Genomic DNA, 19,800 nt, shown 5'->3' with positions numbered 1-19,800 from the left:
CATGTATGTTTATACAATATATGATTTTTGGCTACTTTCCATCTAGATGAATTTGAAAGCTAAATGGTTTGTGATTTCAAAAAGCAACATGCTGGAATTACCTGACCTTCATTTTGGTCACATTATCACGGCATTGGTGTTGCTCCTACGCCGGATATGACTCGTATAACAAATGCAACTTTTTAACCTTGTTGAAACTTTCTACTAGTTATGTTTGGTGTCTGTCTTTGTGAAGGTTTGGAAATCAGAAATGTTGCGTGCAAATCGGTCAATTGACCATAAAATGTGTTTTTTGATGGTATCTAACCTGTAACCTGTTTTATCTTAACTTCCTTATCTGAATCTCAGATGGTATGACCACACTTTTACCAATCAAACAAAATCAATAACTAAGTAGGACAGCACACACATACCTAAAATTTAACTTATTTGTAGGATATAAATATAAATGCGAAAAGCTACAGAAACAAGCTCAGTAGCACAAAGTTTAAACATAAATGGCACTTAGTAAACGCCAAAGACATAGAACATAAAATCACAAACAAGAAACATGGAATAACAGTACAAAACTCCACACGCAGCACAGTGCATACATTATATATTTAAAAAAAACTAGGTATGTTTATCAAGGATTGTTAGGTACCGCCTTGGAACGGTCAGTAAAATGTAAATTTACTGGGGGTTTAAGCCGTGTTTGTGCCTCTATGTACTCAAAAAAACGACAGTGGAAAATTTGCAGTTTCTATATTATTTGAGGTTGGTTTCTGGACACCGAACAGAGGATTGAACACCACCCTTCCTAAACCGCCTGAACGACCTAACATTTCCCTCAACAGGACTCTCCGCGTGATCACTATACTGGTAAACATTCGCCTATTTTATTTTATTTTCGTATGGATTTTTCTACATGTATTGTTGGCATCTGTTTCCGACGAAAGTGGTTTCGGAATTGTGATAAACATGGGTGTGGTCGTCGGCGTCACTGTCGTGTTATGAAACGTTTATATTTAAATATATTTGTTAACTGTCATGGTCGTATTGTGAGGTTTTGTACTCGTTTAGTGTATGATAGGCCTAAAACAGCAATTCTGAAGTACGTGTGCACAATAAGGGTTTTCTGGCGACATGCCTCCTGGATTATTTTTTTTTGGAAACTAATCCTGCTGATGCCAAAGATGATTCATTTTGACGTCTATCCATGGGAAGAATTGGCATAATATTGTGATTCAAAAGAGTCTGATTATTGTGGAGTTTTTGTTTCCATGGAAAAAAGCAAAATGATGTGCAATCCCGGGTCTCTTGTTCCTGCGGAAGCTTCGCTGTTAAACCTTTTGCCTTAAAACTGGGTGATCGTTATTGTTTGGCTCCTGGGCATGTCAATATAGCCTCCATTGTACAATTGATGTTTGCACATGACGCTGCGACAAAGCAATGTTACATAACTTTCGCTACGTTTTGTGCTTGACTGTCCATGGTGATGATTATGTCAAACATGTTATTTTCAGGAAGAGCCTTTTGTGCAGTACAAAAAGAACAATGATGGTAACGGCGCGCCAAGGGTCGACGGAAAATATCTTGAGGTAAACTATAATTCTGCACTGGATTCTCATTGTGTTATACAGTATTAAGCTTAGGAAATATCATATTTTACCGAGAAAATGTAAAAGGTGTAGTTTTATGAACAGAACAGTTCGGAAAGATGATTTTTTTGGATTTTGGATTTTGTGGGACTGTGTTCTGTATCTCATCCACAAATGATAATAGGAATTAAGGTATTTAAAACTAAATACTAATACATCTCTGAATATATGCATAAAATAAACAGACAGTTTGCTGCAATCAGTGTAAGGTCGTGTTTTCACGAGTGCCATAGAAAACAAATATAGTTTTCCCCAGATCACGATCGAAATAAAATACGATTAACACTAAAGGCACCAAATTTACTGGGTTTTTTATGCTTTTATGTAGTGACATTTTTTTAATACCCCTTTGCAACTCGACCTACCGTGCACGCCCCTCACGCGCAATTTTGTTCGCCGATGACCAAGACTGTCGTTCCTCCACAGGCTTGTGGATGAATATTTTTACAATATTTTTTTAAGTTTATTATTTTCTCGTGTTTCAATGGACTTATCACGCATTCATCCCCAGGCTTGTGGATGAATATTTTTACAAGATTTTTTTAAGTTTATTATTTTCTCGTGTTTCAGTGGACTTATCACGCATTCATTTTAAAGTGGTCAAGGCATGAATGCAATAACCAATTTGGTCGCCATTTATTGAATGAATATTTGAAAAACAAGTGTAGATTAACATGGGATTAAGACCTAGTTTAAGAGTTTGTTACATTATACATGGTTTCATGATACATGGATATAAAATCACCCATATTGTCAGAGATCAGTCTACTTCGCTCGTAACCAGGTTGTGTCAAATATTGGGTGATTGCCGGACTATGTTGTTTTTAACGTGTGGTGGTGTATCTTAGTGTATTATCACTTTGTTGTAGTGGTAATTTTCCTGGGAGGTACAACGTCAGTTTGTAAAGATATTAAATAGATGATCTAATTTTGAATTTTTGTTGAACATTTTCTTTCTTGTTATGTTTTGTACGAAAGCAAATGATCGAGCATTCAGCTTCAGAAAAAAAAAGTTTGAAAAGGAAACCCCGTTTCTCTTATATACGGTAAGATGTGTTTATTTCCATAATACTCTTTATGCAAGCATATGCAAGATTTTTTTTAGGATCAAATTGTTTTGACACAATTTACTTTGCCGAAAGTGAGGTCCTCAATTTTTATCAAAGAGAGGTAACTACAAATGATTGTAAAAGTAGTTCTTAAACTGATATTGAATCTGAATATTGATTTTGAGTTAAATTGCAATCCGATTTTTAAACGTATATTAGAAGCTGTACGCTCGAGCATTTGCTTACATTACATAAAACGAAACAAACGATCGAACATCGGATCATCGTTGTCATATCATATATTTTAAATCTGTTAAAACTACCTGTCATTGTGAAACAAGCTTCTCGAAATAAAAATCACACAACCATTAACTGTTAAACTTTAACACCATACCAAACGTCAAATGACCTATGAATAAGTTGAACAACGAAACTTGGTCTCAACCCATGTTTGAAACGACCTGTCAAAGATGGGTTGAGACCAAGTTGAATTGTTCTACGCATGCATACAAGCGACTAAGACTGGTCACTAACATTAAGGGTGATTTAATAACCATGTTTCATGAAACAAACTCTGAAAAATGTAAAAAAAAAAGGTTTCCAACGCTTAATCCACACATATTTTGTTTACACTTTCGACCTTTCAGGTATTCATTCAGTAAAGGGCGACGAGTTTAATTTATGCCCTGTTCAAATTAAAAATAAATCTTATTTTAACTGTTATTATTATGAACATAAATGCATTAGAAAAAGTTGATTGATAAATATTCATAAAATGTTTGCAGTGAAAGTGAGAAAAAATAATAAACATAAACATATCTTTGAGAACTATTTCTCCACAAGACAGCGTATAAACGTCTTTCTACGTCATCGGCGATCGAGATTGCGCGTGAGAAACATCATACGAATGGCCGGGTAGCAAAGGTTATTCCAAAAAAATGAGTATTTAAAAAATACCAATAATTTTCCGAAAATCATTGGTGATCTTAATAAAATACATTTTTGCTCTTGTTTTTCTATGAAATTAGTGACTAACACAATAATCATCAAATATCCCCTATGTAATTTTTGTTAGTTTGTATATTTTCCGTCGTTGAATTGGTTCAAAAATCTTTGAATTGATATTTTAGCACTTTACAAGTAAGGCTCAAACGCTGGGTATTTTTTATGGATTGACGCGTAAAACTTTTCTGAAATTGTGAAACGCATATCAAGGTGTTAATAAACGCATGATCCCAGCTTTGTTTTTACATAATGAAAATAAAATTCGAACCTGAATACCCTGGGTCTGCAGTCGGGAACCATATCAACCTATCTACGGACCACATAAGCTCTGTTAGGGTTGAGATATAAGTGGCAGCATTAAATCAAAGATTGTCAACATTTAAATGTGTATTTGTATTGTTTTGGGAATTTTAAAACACGGTATGACTATCAGACTGCGTACTGCATACCACTCCTACATTAAACCAAGTGCGGGCACCCCTATGGCATGTGGTAATTGAAGTATGATTTGTTTCCCTAGGGTTATTGTATAGACCTGGCCAAAATGCTTCAAGAGAAGTGCGACACCCCTTACGACTATTACATTGATTTGGTCGGGGACTCATCGTACGGAACATGGTATAAGGACGAGGGATGCTGGGATGGAATGATTGGAGAACTCCTGGACACGAGGAAATGCCCTAAAGGGGGGGAAAGGAAGGTTAAAAATATTTTAGAATAATAACGCTTGAATCACGAATTGTTTGTTGGTGGGGTGTAAGGGTCTCCACTTTTCTCCTGTCAACAACATGAACTGTTTCCCTGTCGTCTTCAGAAGTCATTGGAAGTTCCATATTTTGTTTTAGACAGCTTACTTTTACATACTTTTATGTTTTTAAAACTTTGTTTATATAACATTTTGATCGGTAATAAAGCAGCTATATCATTTTTTGTTAAGATAACGTTTTGATCAAGTAATGAAAGGTGCTTTCATGGTTTTGTGGGTACAGTAAAAACTACTGTCCCTAGATGTCGAAGATGACATTCTGAACAGTTCAGATGGCATCCCCTCTATCAAGGGACAACAGTTTTGACTTATACCCACATAAACATGAACTAAATGTATACTAGTTTTTAACTTTGAGAAATGTCATGACGACAGTTTCCATTTTCAGTGATCAATATTTAACTGCTTATCGCTAATAACAAATAGGTCAATTTTCATTAGACAGGTAAAACTATATGTTCAGTGAGTTGTCTGCAACAAACCTAAGTTTGTATTCGACTGTTTCATTTAAATGGTATGGATATTTGTATACGTATAAAACATACTGTAAAGGAAGCCTTATATAATTTCAGAAGGCAGACATGGCGATTGCACCACTAACAATTAACGAAGAAAGACAAAGAGTCGTAGATTTCACGAAGCCGTTCATGAAAACGGGCATTAGCATAATGATTAAGAAACCCGATAAAGAGAAGCCAGGAATATTCTCCTTCATGTACCCGCTCTCCAACCTCGTCTGGGCATGCGTCATGCTGGCCTTCGTTGGCGTTAGTCTCGTGTTGTTCTTTGTCGGTCGGTGGAGCCCATTGGAGTGGGCGGAACAGGATCCGAAAGGGGGAACGCCCATCAATAACTTTAACCTTTTAAACACTCTGTGGTTTACTCTTGGTGCGCTAATGCAGCAGGGTTCTGATACATTTCCAAGGTTGGTCAGAGTGCAATGATTCTGAGGAATGTTTTATTAATTTAGGTGTCTGACAAAAATATCTTAAGCACTCGATGGTACATGAAAGTGTACGGCTTTTTATAACCAGCCTTTAAGCATTGATGAGGTTGTGTATAACATCGCTTTCTTAAGGTGGCTATTTTTCATAAGTTTGTCTTGATTGAGCCTTCTACACATTTTATATGTTTTATTTTCTATGAATTCCTATAGTTTGTTCACAATTTCTTTACAATCTACATTTGTTTAGCACAGGACCCAACATTTTTTCTATCAATCATATTTTCGATTTTTTATTATTAATTATGTTAAGAAATATCGTGTGTGACGTTTTCTATGTTCATTTATTTTATTCAAGTAAATGGAGCATTCAAGTGGTCTTAATTTCATGTTATCAATTTATTTTGACAATTATTTTCTGTTTTTCTTTGGCATGGTTTACTTTTTTGTAGTGAAGTAAAACACTGTTATGTTTTCTGGTCACTTGCATGAAAAAGAATGCAGATAATGACTGGAATAATTCATGATATTGCCAGTGTTATCAAACATCACGTACACAAGCCTCTTTTTATCACCCTTTTTTGACTGTGGTGATTGTGAAAATGAAAAATTGCCAAGCTAAGTAAATAAAAAGCTACCAATGTATCAAACCCTGGACGCATTACTATCAAGTCATAATAACAAGAAAAATTGTGCTATTCCTAAGATTTAGAGGTAGTACTGATTAAACAATTTAATATTATACAAATAATATGATTTAAAATAGTTGTATGCTTTATATTCCGTTAAAATGCCTGTATACTCATATGTATTACAAAAAGTAAAAAAACTTTGACAAACTTTTCCAATTTAATTTTCACTTCAAATTTCAATTTTCGAACAAAACTGATATTCATAAAACCAAAAGTTGTAAATACCTTTTAGTCCAGCGTTCTTCTAAGCCCAGTTTTCAAACAGGTCCTACTCCGGACGGATTGTTGGGAGCGCCTGGTGGTTTTTCACATTGATACTCATCTCTTCTTACACCGCGAACCTCGCCGCGTTCCTCACCATCGAGAGGCTTACTCCGCCTATCAACAGCGCCGATGAACTTGTTCGTCATCCAAAAATCAAATACGGCACTCTTAGTAGAGGCTCTAGCCGTGCGTTTTTTAAGGTATGTACGTTACAGTTGGGTCGAAATATCTAAGCTTTGGCCTGAAAAAGAGTCCATTGTATTACGTTCTTTGAAGTATTTTTGTTTTATGATTATTGTATTGCTTTTTGTTTTGAACAATTATCAATTAGAGGTTGTATACAGTGGAAGAACTTTAACTCTTTGGTATATACTCTAAACAAGACAACATGGCTGATGATCGAATCTCCTTGGTTAGTATTAAATAATGATTGGTTTTGTACAAAAATTCGTTGCATATCATAAATAAATAAATAGATAAATAGATAGATAAATAAATAAATAAATCAACCAATCAATCAATCAATCAATCAATCAATCAATCAATCAATCAATCAATCAATCAATCAATCAATCAATCAATCAATAAAAAGTATATTTCGTCGAAAGTATCTCTAAGCAGCATTTTTATTGCATATTCCGTACACAATTGTCATCACACTTGACTTTTAACAAACCTTCAAACTGCTCCCTCTGTCAAAATTAATATATGTCAATTCGCAGCCTGAGATAGCTGTAGTTCTTTATTTAAACATCATAATCGATACGTTGAATAAATGTGAATAAGCAAATGCAACAAATTGCGTTGTATATTCAAATATGATACTTAGAATACAATGTGTATTGAATCACCAAAACCAAAAACATACAAAAATATACAAACTTCTGAAATTAAGCAACGGTTATTGTTGTTCTCCAGGAATCAAAAGTGGACACATACAAGAAAATGTGGAATCATATGAGCGCCCACGAAGAGCGTGTCATGGTTAACTCTACCCTTTCGGGCGTGACCAAAGTAAGAAACAGCAAGGGAGAATACGCCTTTCTGATGGAAGAAGCGTATAATAAATTCCACAATCAGCGAAGACCCTGCAATACCATGAGGGTCGGAAATAACCTCGACAACAAGGGTTACGGTATTGCAACACCCATCGGATTTTATCTTAAGTATGTTCTTCGACATAATAAAGTGCCAACTCTACTGAGAGAATTAAAATCTCGATTCATTGACAGTAATGTTAATATAAGTACAGTCACTACTCAAGAAAATATCCAACACGAGCAAAGTTCCCGGTACATATTCTTGGTATTGTTTTTTGTGATAGAAATACGGTGTTTGTGTTTAGTGTTGTTCTCTATGTTACAAGTAGCAAAAGGCCAACTTATCTTCAGGCGCATCATTTTGTTGACCATTTTGTACGTCTAAACCAAACTTTATTACACGCTTTCAGGCTGGCTTGTATAAATTTAACATTTATTTTAGAGTTACACGTTGTGAAAATATCAATCTGATATCATTTTTTACTTATCAAACAACAAAGGTAAAAATTTCAATTGTGGCTTCATTTATTTTTAAGTTTCACTCTGTGATTTTTTTTTATCTTATACTGAAACATAAATTGTCCTCTATTTTTCCAGAAACCAGATAAACGTTGCTGTTTTAAAATTGAGGGAAGTTGGTGAACTAATGAAACTAGAGCAGAAATGGTGGTACTCTAAAGGAGAATGCGGTGTGGACACAAAGGTAGGAGTTATGTTCCTTTTCCTATTGTACTCATTTAAATATGTTTGTTAAAGTGAATAAAGTCGAAATCCGTTGGCTCGATATCCAAGGGACAGGCCAAAACACTTCTTGCCTGGCGACAATCGAGCCAGCATGGAATGCTTACATGGAGTAAAAATAAATCGGTCCTGCACATCAAATTTAAGCCAACGATGAAATCGAGCCAATCGATATAGAGCCAACGGGTTCCGACTTAAATACAATAAAAACTGCAGGGACTAGCCCAGTAATCGAAAATAAAACAAATAAATAAACCTTGTAAATGGACACAAGGCAACGGTCCGAACGACAATGAACTAGAGACACAAACATATTAACACCACATACACAAATACAAACACTAATACCAACTTACACCACATACACAAATACAAACACTAATACCAACTTACACCACATACACAAATACAAACACCACAAAGAAACCACACCCTAAGTAAAACTGCTTTACCGTTAAATGATGGTATAACCACCTGAACGGTCAGTGAAACAAGAGTTCACTTGAACCCAAGTCTTCATTGGGCAACAACTAGTAGCATTATCATTCCCTCATACATGTACCATCGCTTATCAACAATAACTAAATTAAAAAATATACATTTGTCACAACTGTATATATAAAAACACCAAAAACAATCTTTTCACGAACTGTATCGAGCTTCACTACAAACGAAAATAATTGTTTTCATGGCAACTAATATATTTCCACAAAATAACCTTATAAACAATTTCTCGTAACCGGTCATACTGGTTTAAAATACTGCAATCGAAAGATATTATAAAAGTTAACAAGTTATAACAAAATATATACTGTTATAAATTAAATGATTAATAGACAATGTTTCTTTATTAATCGTGTGTGTTGTTTTTTCAGGATGCCAAAACTAGCGCTTTGACATTGAGTAATGTATCTGGGGTATTTCATATTTTGATCGGAGGTCTTTTGCTTGCGATGGTAATGGCCCTTTGTGAATATCTTCTACACCAACGCCTTAGGAATTTGAAGAAGAAATCACGTGAAAACAAGGTAACTATCCTGACAATTCGCATTTATATGCTTTATTTACCTACCAAGCGTTTTATCTTCTTATTTTGAATTATAAAATAAATTTCTCCCACCTCAGATAAGTAGATCCATTAATTTAACCATGCTAGAAATTCTTATCTTGCCCACGGGCGAAGATAAAATGCCCGTATGGAACTTCTTTTAATGGTCACCACATTGTAATTACCTCCCTTGTTGAAGACTGTCGTCTGTAGCGCATCATGGAAACCTTGTCTTGTGGCAATATTTAGAACGCTAGTTAATTATTTCTCGCTTCAAATGTCACCAGAAAACAGTTTTCACGAATCTTTCAAGAAATAATTCTTCACTCTTCTTAGAACTATTTACATACTCTGAATCACTGCGCGAATATCCATGACAACCACGAATTATCGCATATCCGTACGCAATTAGTTTCACTAAGCACAAAAGAGTTCCAGCAAAAAACACATTTTTACTTATTTTTTTTTTAACTGAAGTGGGAGAAAAAGCATCTACCATAGCCACTCGTGTAAGATAGGTTCATCCCGACCCTCGCGCATGGTGTATTGCGGAAAGTCGGTAAACCTCGTTTCCGCAAAACACCCTACGCTCGGGTCGGAATGAACCTATCTTACACTCTCGGCCATGGAAGATACTTATAATCTTCGGCGTTTTACAATTGATCGTTGTTCATGGCACTTTTATCTGGGTACTTTCATATTGCACGAAACGTTTCCGTATTCCTCACATTTTTTCAAAGGTTTATAAAATACTGTTTCTGTTAAAAAGGCCTTGCTGTTCTGCTTAGTAAACTTTTGCATTGTTTGCCATATTATACGTGTGTTTGAACTTCTGTCGTATCAGCTATTAAAAGCTCAGAAAAATCACCAAGCTGTCCGCATCGTAAAGAAAGAACCTCTTGAAGCTCTAAAAGATGCGGGGTACGCCGAGAGAGAAAGCCCCATGGTAAGAAGTCAATGTCGATTGCTTGATTGTTCTTAAAGTGTATTCTTTTTCTCTGATATTTCAAATATTTCCTTACTCTTTAAATCGTTCTAAAAACCGTTTTCATATATTTGCAAATATCTGATTAGTTACTGTTCTTATTCAAATGTTCTTTCTTAATTCGTCAAATATATGAACACAGAGTCCAACTTAATCCTGGATAAACACACCTAGTTTTTATACAGTATATATGCATTGTGCTGTTTGTGGAGGGTTTTTTTCTGTTGTTGTTCCATGTTTCTTGTTTGTGATTTTTTGTTTGTGTGTTCTTTGTCTTTAGCGTTAACCCTGTGCGCTTAAACGGGGTTTATGTTTAATTTTTAGGCTACTAAGCTTGTTTCTGTAGTTTTTCATATAAGTATTAACAACGATGACATATCGCATGATACGGAACATTACTGGAAAATTATGGTACTATCAAAACAAATCTTTATCTTTCGTCTGCTTTCTTAGAATACGGTTCGAGATATAAAATTTGTTGATTTCAGTGCTATATCGTATTTTATTTCACGAGTGTCATTGAAAAACATTTCCACGAGTGGCGTAGCCCAAACACCCTGTATTTAATATATATTGCAAATGGCACATTTACTGGTTCAAAATTGATGTCTTTGGTTTTGATCAAGGGGCAGTTACTATGGTATGTTCACTCTGTAGTTTGCATTGAAAATATCAAATTAATATTTTCATTGTTGTTATGTCACTGATAAACTTCCATATTTCATCAAAAAGCTTGAAAGAACTAATTATCACAAGGGATTTTGACTCGAAAACGTGATATTACGATACTATATTGGTAAGTGCATCGCATATTATACATGGGAAACCCTCTGTGATTGTGACTCTGACAAATTCACCCTATGCGTGGGTATCCATTAAGATAACAATGCAACATAAATCTTCTAAAGGACTTTTCTTATGTTTTAGTTCACTTACCCATCGCCTGGTTCCACCACGGCAGCGTCTGCGCATCTTGTCACATTTGATAACACAAAATACAGCTTCACCTCAAGTCCAGACCATTGACATACGGACTATGCAGGCCATTCACTTAACATTAAACGAGAGGTGATAGATATTGTCTGGCAGTGACCTGACAATGTGGCTGTTTACTGAGGATTAATGAAACAACATATGGAGTGTTCATTAAAGGAAACCTTTGCAAAAGTTCTAGTGAAAAGTGACATACTGCAGCAAACTTAGCATGTTCTTAAGATCAAACTACGTGACGAAAACTTCTGTACTTTATCATACGAGTTGTTGTGATACGGACAACACGATGGCAATCCTAAACGGTAAAAATAGTTTGGTTTAAAAACGTTTAGTGCTACACGAGATAGGAGAGGCAAGAATATTAGCAAGTAGAATAACCAAATTATAATTTACCCCAACTGTATTTTGACAGTGTTTTGTTTTGAATTTTAAGTGGTTATCAATGTTTTTAGAATACTAGTAACCTATTAATAAATATATTAATTATCAATAATTATTGATATTGATAACGTGTATGTTTCGTATCGAATGCTTGTAATGTTTTGAAAGTGCTTGCAATAGTGAAAATTGGAATATTGAATATGTGTGTGAAGAATGTTTTAATTATATGCTAATATTTTAATAATATTAAGGAATTCGTAAGTCTTGACTCTATATCGATTTGATGTTATAATTTGTTTATATAACTATGAATTTGTTAATAAAATATTTAATCTTATTGCATTTCAAACTACTATGTGTTTCGTTAGCGGTATGTGTTGCTGTGCTGACAATATTTGCACGCGTATGTATAACTATCCGTACACGTAAAAGTTGCAACCATTTTAAAAGGTCGTTTTTATGATTATCGACAGACATCATGCAAGTTCAGACAATTGACGGACATCTTGTATGTACGATTCAAGGTCAAGGTTATATGGTTTAACCAACGGCTTCAAATTACGTTTCTAGACGCTAAACTATGAACACTGTAGGAAACAAGACTATTCACGTTACACCACAGTATCTATTTATACTATAAACTTACACATCACAAAATCTTAACGGTTAAGTTATAAAAGGCTACACATATTAGCTCTCTACAAAAATTGATAATTTCTATACATGAATATTATTAATCTTAAGTTTTGGCAGAATAATGCACGGCTTTTTAAGGACAGCGGGAGACGGGGTCGTAACTTGACCATATATGTCATCCCTTTCACGAATGTTCTCAAAGTCACGAATGTTCACAAAGTCACGAATGTTCACAAAGTACACAACCGATCACAAAATCACAAACATATTTAAACTCAGAATCACCATGACATTGTTAACATCCGCAGCGGACCCTGGTAATCAGTGGTTCCGCACTGCGTAAGGCGGTTTCCTAATTCAGTTAAATATTTTGGCACATCGTAGCCGCCATATGGAGCCCGTATGGATCCACCGCCGAAAAGGTTAAACTAGGACCGTAATGGGATCCCGGAACGCCCTCCAAAATACCATTTGGGTGGTCGATATTCCAAAAGAGGCCGTGCATTGAAAAAAACAGCTTAAGTTTAGTGTAGCCATAGATGAATTTGGTAACGTTTTAAATACTGCACACATTTAAAAGCAAACAGGCGAGCCAAGATGTATGACTTCGTACAAAGCTGCTGAAATGTCATTTAAAAGCAAGTCTGAGCCTAGATTGGTCAGATGGACCCCGTCCTTAGCGTAAAAGGGGGAGCAAACCGTAGGTTCTGTGTGTTTTAAATAATGGCCACCAGATTCAAATGAAGATTTTCCAGCAAAGCTATTCACCCTTTTGCGGACGATCTCCATGGCTTTCACGTCGGACGAACACCGCAAAACTTTACGCGTCCCAACTAGGCCCATATTGTCAGACCACATGATCAACGTTTTGGCGAAGAGACGAGGGGCCCAAATGTATACGGCTATCAAAACTGGAACTAGCTCTAAAAATGTGATATCCTTTAAAAAAAACAATTTGACCCAGTGTGCTGGCCATTGAAAGAAAGCCCAACGCCCCTGCATGTAGCATGCCGCGCCTAAACCGTCGGCCCCGGCGCTGTCGGTCCACCATTCTAAGATATCACTGGAAATCCACACAGACTTAGGAATGTGAACAATGCCGTTAAATGTGTTTAAAACCACATCATCGAATCTTCCTTTAAATATTGTGTTATACGGACGTAGAAGTAAGGTTTGTCGATACATATTATTGCATCGTACTTTCATCTGCTAAATGCGCCCCCTCATAGCTTGACATGCAAAGCTCAATTTACCGGCCAGTGATTGTAATTCCCGTAATCTGATTTCCTTGCGATTTATGACGTAACTTATTGACCTTTGTAAGTCTAAGATTTTGACAGCGGGTACTCGAATTGGCATAGTTACCGTGTCGATCTCGAGACCAAGAAATGTTAAACAAGTTGTCGGACCAGCGGATTTTTCCTCCACGATTGGAACTCCCAGACGATTACAAGTACACAAGAGATTACGTTAGGATTGCAATGTCGGTTACACGTTACCAATACGATACAAGTTACCAATACGATACACTCGGTTTAAAATAGCTTTCGTATACAAAAATATTTGTTGATTTAGTGTTCAATAATTGACAAATAATTCGTTATCGTTTCTAAAAACAACCTAAATCCTTTAAAACAAAATTACAGCACATGTGTGCATTCGGATTGTTCGGTAGCGGGTCTAGTGAGCAATGCGACTTCATCAAAAATCGAATATTTCACCGTACATAAACGATGACCAATCCCATCGTTGACGCTTAGCTCAGGTGGGTAAGAGCGATGTGTTATTAAACGAAAACCACCGCTTGATTTTGTAACCACTCCAGGGGAAGTTCTAAAATTTGATATTGGGGTTATTTTAAAGGGGCCATCCATGCGTAACATAGAAATTTCTTTTTCAATTATGTCCGCGAGTACCTTGGGGTGTGACCCGGCAGACATAAAGTTTCTAGACTGAATGGCAAAACGCGGCCCGGCGTAATTCAATTCGAAACCATTTAAAAGTAAAACTGGCATCAGTAATATTTGGCTAACGTTACAGAGACTGTTTAAGGGCGGGTATAACGAGTGGAGAATGTGCTAGGCCCCAGATGTCGCCTGAATGACGATTGGACGGGGTTGTGCGGCCGGCAGAACCGGGGAGAAGCGAACTATTGTTATCCCTGGTAGACAGCGGACCTATGTTGGCCCTGGGCACGAGGACAGGACCTGGAAGGGTGAGGGTTCTGTCGGCGTTGCCCTCGCGATTGGTGCCTCGGGAGACGTCTGCGACGCCTGATTTGGCCGCCAAACGACTCGACCTGGCCTTGGGTGCGGCTGCATTGGACGGGTCCCTGGATATTTTCCCATAGTGTAACATGGATGACATCTTTGTTCTTGTATGGTTGCTCAATGAGAATAATAAGAATAAATCAGCAGGAATTTGACAAATGATTTAGTGTAAGTTATAATTATATTATATTTTATTTGTGACCCTCACGTTGATGAACCTTTTACATTTAACCTAAAAATGTTCCTGTGGTTCGATATCCCAACGAGGCGTGGTGTGCATATTCAATGGATTACCTATGCCGAAAAAATGATAATTAACGATTATTGCTAAAAAATATACAGATAATGTTTCGTTTAACGTTTTCAATTACCAATATACAAGAACTTGAGAGAAGATTGAGTGCAGAAATGGATAAACAGAATCGATTTTTGGAGGAGGAAAAAATGTGTTACCGTTTGAGAGAATTTCAGAAAGAAAAAGGAAGTTACATCATCATTTCTTTCGATACATTATGCGTAGGTCACACACAACTAATAGTTGACGTGTGGTTAGTAAATGATGCAGCGATAAAACAGGCTACTGAGAGCCGTAACCCTAAATATCTCTCTTTAGCACTAATGTTCCGGTTCTTTACAAGTTCAAGTTCAATATTCTATTGCCACCGGCACAAGACTACAAATATGAGTATTACAAATATGCAAAAGCAACAATGGTTACATCGGTTGAACATGTACAATATGATACAAACACAATTACAATAAACAACAACACAAAAACACACACAAAAAAAACGAATCAAAAAGTAAACTAAAGAGTAAAGAAATAAGGAAGTGCAAGTCGAAAAACAAGTTTGAATGTGTAGCATGCATTTTATACCTTAAGTTTTCAGAACGAAATAGAAGGGATCTAAAGCGTAAACACTTACATCCCATCGAAGTCATCGAGACGACACCAACGCAGGTGTTGTTGATCTAGTGGTACCCACCGATACGTCAGGCACACATCTCAACGACACCCGAGATCACAAGTAATTACATATGTGTTACACAACTACAATCATTACCGCACAAAAATGCAAAAATGACTTAAATAAGTATTAATACTAATTATAACATTCTTACAAAGCTTGTAGCAAAATATTTATATGTTGCATAGCAAAGAATATACACATAGCAATATCCCTTAACAAAATTTCGTTTTTTGCACACATCAAGATGATACAATTGTTAAAAGTAGCATTTTTATAATATTTCATTGGTAAGTACTTTTCTTCTTATATTAGAATAAAAAGGACATTTAGCAAAACATGGTTTTCTGTTTCAACAACATCTTTTCATAGCTTACAAAACCTTTGATCTCGATGAATATTAGAGTATCGACAGTATTCAATCTCAAGGTTATGTGATGAACATCGGAAACAAGCAAGAGCATTTTTATATTTGCGTATATTGACGCAGTCCTTACACTTCATTGACCGAATGCTTTAAATTAATACGTTTACACACAATGGTGATGCAGCACTCAATCGCCATTCACACGTACACGTACCTGTAGTTTTTTACGTCTCCAATAGTAGATTTCGTGTAAAAACATATGGCCTGCCCGGCGTTTGTGGCTTAAGTTTGCAATTTATTCCCCGCCTGGAGTGTATGCGCTGCGATACATCAGGGATAAAAGTAACACAGTTTGGTAACATAAGATAACGTAAGCGGCTGTTTATCTGATTTGAACTCAGGTTTGTATGATTTGACAACCCTATCGTTCATCCTTGTGTATCTGAAATGCTATCGGGTGAAGTTTCAATGAAATCAAATATTACATTATTAAAAATACTAGTATAAACTTTATAAATAATATAAATTATATCAATTGAAAAATATTGAAAAACGGCAATTATAAAAAATCAACAAAATTCTAAAGGATCCATCGGAACCTAAATGTTAACCCCAATATTGCTAGACCAGATTGTTATATAGCATAATAAACAAAATCCAAGGTTTTACCGGATTAATACAACATTGCAACGGAAGTCGCCAACACTCGAATGTTTAAGCTTATTGCATTAGGTGAATTGAAAATCCTTAAGAACAAAGCTATCATTTGTGTCAGCACGTTTCGCTATCAGGTAGCTCTGTTTAATGCACCATCATTTTGCTGACAATAAAATGAACGATTGTAGTTATTTGTAGAATCGTCGAAAAAGCTAAGCTGGGCTTGTCACAACAATTCCTGAAGGTAGGGATTCCGAAAGAACAAAAGTGTGTCGGTAAATCCGGTCTTACTTGTTTCATCGCTTCGGCCTTTTCGTTATCATCAGCAATGTAGGTCAGGTAGATGATTTCAGTAGGAACTTTAACGTCCGACCATATTGGGTACGGTTTTAACGCGTTAGAAATTGTAGTTTTGTCTTTTGTCACTGCATCGATTAAAAATGTAGAATTAGGTGGACCTAGTACGTCTTGTTGGTATTCAAATCTGTCTTGTGCAAAATTGGAAATAGGTACACCGTTCATATCCTTAAATATTAGCACTGTACCACCGTCGGCAAATCTTAGAGCCACTCTAAGGCTGCGGCTTGCACTGAAGAATCCGTATTCAATAAAATAAGAACGATTTCTGTAGTTGAAATTGTTCACCCCACGAAACAGTGAATTATATTTCTGAAAACCAATCATATAAAGAGAGTTAGATATAACGTGTGCCGCTCTTTTAAATGTTTGCCCCGTCGTTGTGTATCTTTCTAGATGAAATGAGCATCTCAGTTCTTTATTCAAATGGAAGGAGAAATTTGAAGTGTCTGTATCCTTTGACAGAAGCGTCTCGTTGATATGACATATTCTCGAATACATGCTGATCCATGTTACTGCATAATGCAATTCTCCAGACAAATAACCCAACCGACTGGCTTCGGCTTTGGAAGCGGTGATACAGTCACCAATGTGTAAGACTTCAGTTACTTCATTTATGGTTGATTCCGATTCTTTGACATATGCAAACTCTGTAATAATAATAAACATTTCATAGAATAAATTGTTGGTTTATCGTTTTCTTGTTTTGTCGTTCATGCTTAAATCCAATAGCTCTTTATAATACGAATTTTAAAAACATGTAAAAGAGCATGCGTTTTTTTCTTATGCTTAGTGTCCTTTGTACTTTAGTTCCATTAGGGTAATATATGTTAACCTGTCAATCAATCAAAATAAGATGAAAATGACTTAGGGCCGAATTCAGAACAATCACTCTCACTCACACTCATTGAGTTAATCCTCGGTAATCACATAACGGTCGAGATATTGGGCCGAATTCAGAACATCCACTCTCACTCACACTCCAACCACATTCCCGTACGGGACACTCAAGTGATCACTTGGGTGGAATACGGGGAGTGACACTCAAGTGATCTGTTCGCATTCACACGCCTTGTTTATTTGAGATTTGAGTACCTTATTGTTAAGTTATGGCGACAAACAAATGCTAATAATTGTTATTCTGAAACTGAAATTTACATTTTAAAACAATTGATTTATAAAAATAAACGTTCTGGATTGTAAATAACTGTTGCAAAATGCGTTTAAATGCATGTTTGTTGTTGTTGTTGTTGTTGTTGCTGTTTTAAATATGTAGCCGTTTTCCATTGCATCACGTGATTTAAATATGTATTCATATATAATCTTGCTTTTGTATTCTGCATAAAGCGTTTGAAAATAAAATATGAAAGTTGAAAACACTTAATAAAAAATAGCAGATGGATAGAATTAGCGAATGAATCTACTTTTTATGGGGAAATTACACCTCGGAGTGAAAAACAACTCAAGATAGGGGAAAACGGATGAAGATGACGATAATAATAATAATAATAATAATAATAATAATAATAATAATAATAATAATGATGATGAAGATGATGATGATATGGTGGTGTTGGTGTTGGTGGTGCTGCTGATGCTGGTGGTGGTGGTGGTGGTGGTGGTGCTGCTGCTGCTGCTCTGCTGCTGCTGCTGCTGCTGCTGCTGCTGATGATGATGATCATGATGATGATGATGATGATGATGATGATGATGATGATGATGATAATAATAATAATATTATGATAATAATAATAATCATAATAATATAATAATAATCCAGCTGAATGTAGGCTGGAAAATACATATCAATTCCCTGACCACGCTCTGAAATTGCCTAGCGGCGTAAATGTAGCGGCCTTGCGGCCTAGCTGCCTCATGTGACTAGCGGCCTAAAATTGTTTCCTATTCCAAAGCATTTTATACGCGTTCTTTTCTAAAACAATGATAAATTAAATGTTTCTATTCAAAAATCAACATCCTTTAGCGAATATCAGCATTTCCCCCTTTTCCTGGTCTGCTGAATTGAGTTTTGGGGATTTTTAGGCCGCTAGGCCACCAGGTCGCTAAGTTCACGCCGCGAGGCCGCTGGACTGCTTGATCGACTTTTTGAAAAAAAATCGCTCCAGCGTGATGAAGTTTGCATAGGAAAACAATTAGTTTAGCATTGTTTTAGAAGAAAACTCATATAAAAATGCTCTAAAGTAGAAAACAATTTAAGGCCGCTATGTTAATATACGTCTAAAAACATTGATTTATCATATTTCCCAATTAAACGCAGGAACAATAACCTTGAAATATATTATTATATTTTTATAATAGATAACAAATTTAGGCCGCTAGTCCGCCAACTTCACGCCGCTAGACCGCTTCGCGTACATTTAGCTGCCTGTCTTTGCAGCTATCGATGAATTGCAAACATCAACTTTGCTGGGCGTTCAAGATCATTGCGAAACAAAACAAATATATGATTGGCGCATCCTTTTTGAAAATTAGATTTTTTTTATAGATGGCCACGTTATTGAATGAACATGTACTTCAATGGATTATCCCGGTCTCTTAAATATTGTCTGGGAACGAGGATGTCCCTTATTTGTTCCAAATATTTGATATATTTCATCTTTTCTACTTGTCATGTACTTTTTTCACTCACACTCATTCAATTCGTATTTACAACCAATCCTCGAGGGCGGTTCAAGTGGCCTTGCCGAGCACTCATAAATGTCCCACTCACGCAAAACACTTGAGTCTCACTCACACCTGTGAATACGGATATACCTTTCACTCGAAAATATATCGACCGTTATGTGATTACAGAGGATTAACTCATTGAGTGTGAGTGAGAGTGATTGTTCTGAATTCGGCCCATTATCGAGTATATGGTATATCCGGTTTCACAGGTGTGAGTGAGACTCAAGTGTTTTGTGTGAGTGGGACTATTCCAAAGCATTTTATACGCGTTCTTTTCTAAAACAATGATAAATCAAACGTTTCTATTCAT

General features: G+C 36.0%; 2 protein-coding genes across 4 annotated transcripts in view; one reads left to right on the top strand and one right to left on the bottom strand.

The window, feature by feature from the left end:
- The window catches only part of LOC128228045 (glutamate receptor 2-like), a 66,184-nt gene extending 54,306 nt beyond the window's left edge, over window positions 1-11,878 (top strand). The window contains exons 10-19 of one of the 2 annotated variants that reach the window (XM_052939086.1): window positions 757-861; window positions 1,506-1,580; window positions 4,215-4,394; window positions 5,033-5,385; window positions 6,361-6,559; window positions 7,278-7,525; window positions 7,997-8,102; window positions 9,016-9,168; window positions 10,033-10,134; window positions 11,101-11,878. In XM_052939086.1, coding sequence (XP_052795046.1) covers window positions 757-861; window positions 1,506-1,580; window positions 4,215-4,394; window positions 5,033-5,385; window positions 6,361-6,559; window positions 7,278-7,525; window positions 7,997-8,102; window positions 9,016-9,168; window positions 10,033-10,134; window positions 11,101-11,199 — 1,620 coding nt within the window. In that variant the 3' untranslated portion in view covers window positions 11,200-11,878. The remainder of the gene's footprint in view (window positions 1-756; window positions 862-1,505; window positions 1,581-4,214; window positions 4,395-5,032; window positions 5,386-6,360; window positions 6,560-7,277; window positions 7,526-7,996; window positions 8,103-9,015; window positions 9,169-10,032; window positions 10,135-11,100) is intronic. The other variant, XM_052939087.1, reaches the window with a different exon arrangement.
- Window positions 11,879-14,934: 3,056 nt separating this feature from the next.
- LOC128228696 (uncharacterized) overlaps window positions 14,935-19,800 on the bottom strand; it is a 10,622-nt gene continuing 5,756 nt past the window's right edge. For both annotated transcript variants that reach the window (XM_052940162.1, XM_052940161.1), the window contains one exon: window positions 14,935-17,452. In XM_052940162.1, coding sequence (XP_052796122.1) covers window positions 16,590-17,452 — 863 coding nt within the window. In that variant the 3' untranslated portion in view covers window positions 14,935-16,589. The remainder of the gene's footprint in view (window positions 17,453-19,800) is intronic.

The sequence above is a fragment of the Mya arenaria genome, chromosome 3 (assembly GCF_026914265.1).
Source record: "Mya arenaria isolate MELC-2E11 chromosome 3, ASM2691426v1".
NCBI classification, from domain to species: domain Eukaryota; kingdom Metazoa; phylum Mollusca; class Bivalvia; order Myida; family Myidae; genus Mya; species Mya arenaria.
Note: the sequence above shows the minus strand (reverse complement) of the source record. Positions and strands in the feature narration are given on the sequence as shown.